We start from the raw sequence: 2,335 nt of genomic DNA on the forward strand, positions 1-2,335 counted from the left end.
CACCCCAAATCCCCACTTTTTGCCCCAAATCCCCACTTTTTGCCCCAAATCCCCACTTTTTGCCCCAAATCCCCACTTTTTGCCCCAAAGCCGCCGCGGACGCCCCACCCCCCCCACACGTTGGGGGTCGCTGCGCGGGGCCGTGGGGCGCTGACGGGCTTTGCCCCACAGATCGACCGCTTCCTGCCCGTGGGGCGCCTCAAGTATTACTTCGCCGTGGACACGGTGTACGTGGGGCGGAAGCTGGGGCTGCTCTTCTTCCCCTTCCTGCACCAGGTGCGTGCCCCGTTCCCGGTGTTGATCCCGGTCCCGGTGTTGCTCCCATTCCCGGTCCCGGTGTTGCGCCCGTCCACGGTCCCAGTGTTGCTCCTGGTCCCGGTGTTGCTCCCGTTCCCCGGTGTTGTTCCCATTCCCGTTCCCCGGTGTTGTTCCCATTCCCGGTCCCGGTGTTGCTCCCGGTCCCGGTGTTGCTCCCATTCCCATTCCTGGTCCCGGTGTTGCGCCCATTCCCGGTCCCGGTGTTGCTCCCATTCCCTTTCCTGTTCCCGGTGTTGCGCCCGGTCCCGTTGTTGCTCCCGCTCCCAGTCCCGGTGTTGCTCCCGGTCCTGGTGTGGTTCCCATTCCCGGTCCCGGTGTTGCGCCCGGTCCCGGTGTTGCTCCCATTCCCGGTCCCGGTGTTGCTCCCATTCCCGGTCCCGGTGTTGCTCCCGGTCCCATTCGTGGTCCCGGTGTTGCTCCCGTTCCCGGTGTTGCTCCCATTCCCATGCCTGGTCCCGGTGTTGCTCCCGGTGTTGCTCCCTGTCCCGGTGTTGTTCCCATTCCCACTCCCAGTGTTGCTCCCGGTGTTGCTCCCATTCCCATTCCTGGTCCCGGTGTTGCTCCCGGTCCCCCTCCCGGTGTTGCTCCCAGTCCCGGTGTTGCTCCCATTCCCATTCCCAGTCCCAGTGTTGCTCCCGTTCCCGGTGTTGCTCCCATTCCCATTCCCGTTCCCGGTGTTGCTCCCCGTTCCCGGTGTTGCTCCCGTTCCCATTCCCAGTCCCAGTGTTGCTCCCGGTCCTGGTGTTGCTCCCATTCCCATTCCTGGTCCCGGTGTTGCGCCCGTTCCCGGTGTTGCGCCCGGTCCTGGTGTTCCCATTCCCGGTCCTGGTGTTGCTCCCAGTCCCGGTGTTGTTCCCATTCCCATTCCTGGTCCCGGTGTTGCTCCCATTCCCGGTGTTGTTCCCATTTGCATTCCCGGTCCCGGTGTTGCTCCCATTCCTGTTCCCGGTGTTGCTCCCCGTTCCCATTCTTGGTCCCGGTGTTGCTCCCCGTTCCCGGTGTTGCTCCCCGTCCCGGTGTTGCTCCCGTTCCCATTCCCAGTCCCGGTGTTGCTCCCGGTCCTGGTGTTGCTCCCATTCCCATTCCTGGTCCCGGTGTTGCGCCCGTTCCCGGTGTTGCGCCCGTTCCCGGTGTTGCTCCCAGTCCCGGTGTTGCGCCCGTTCCCGGTGTTGCTCCCCTTCCCGGTGTTGTTCCCATTCGCATTCCTGGTCCCGTTCCCGGTCCCGGTGTTGCGCCCCGTTCCCGGTCCCGGTGTTGCCCCCGGTCCCGGTGTTGTTCCCATTCCCCATCCCGGTGTTCCGCCTGGTCCCGGTGTTGCTCCCCATCCCGGTGTTGTTCCCATTCCCTGTCCTGGTGTTGCTCCCCGTCCCGGTGTGGTTCCCATTCCCATTCCTGGTTCCAGTGTTGCTCCCATTCCCGGTGTTGCTCCCAGTCCCGGTGTGGTTCCCATTCCTGTTCCCGGTGTTGCTCCCGTTCCCGGTGTTGTTCCCATTCCCATTCCCGGTGTTGCTCCCAGTCCCGGTGTTGCTCCCATTCCCATTCCTGGTCCCGGTGTTGCTCCTGTTCCCTGTCCCGGTGTTGCTCCTGTTCCCGGTGCCGATCCCATTCCCATTTCTGGTGCTGATCCCCGTCCCGATCCCATTCCCAGTCCCGGTGCCGATCCCATTCCCAGTCCTGATCCCAGTCCTGATCCCATTCCCATTCCCAGTGCCGATCCCATTCCTGGTGCTGATCCCAGTCCTGATCCCATTCCCATTCCCGGTGCTGATCCCAGTCCCGATCCCATTCCCATTCCCAGTGCTGATCCCAGTGCCGATCCCATTCCCAGTCCCAGTGCCGATCCCATTCCTGGTGCTGATCCCAGTCCCGATCCCATTCCCAGTCCCAGTCCCGATCCCATTCCCAGTCCCAGTCCCGATCCCATTCCCAGTGCTGATCCCGGTCCCGATCCCATTCCCAGTCCCGGTCCCGATCCCATTCCCAGTCCCGGTCCCGATCCCATTCCCAGTCCCGGTCC

General features: G+C 64.0%; 1 protein-coding gene across 1 annotated transcript; it reads left to right on the forward strand.

Moving 5' to 3' along the window:
* Positions 1 to 301: 301 nt before the first annotated feature.
* Positions 302 to 2,094, forward strand: LOC110390427 (skin secretory protein xP2-like; the record flags this gene model as incomplete). The annotated part of the gene is made up of 1 exon (XM_021381740.1): positions 302 to 2,094. A coding segment is annotated over one exon (1,641 nt), but the record flags the coding sequence as incomplete, so codon positions are not given.
* Between the last annotated feature and the right edge of the window lie 241 nt (positions 2,095 to 2,335).

The sequence above is a fragment of the Numida meleagris genome, unplaced genomic scaffold (genome assembly GCF_002078875.1).
Source record: "Numida meleagris isolate 19003 breed g44 Domestic line unplaced genomic scaffold, NumMel1.0 unplaced_Scaffold1031, whole genome shotgun sequence".
Lineage (NCBI taxonomy): Eukaryota > Metazoa > Chordata > Aves > Galliformes > Numididae > Numida > Numida meleagris.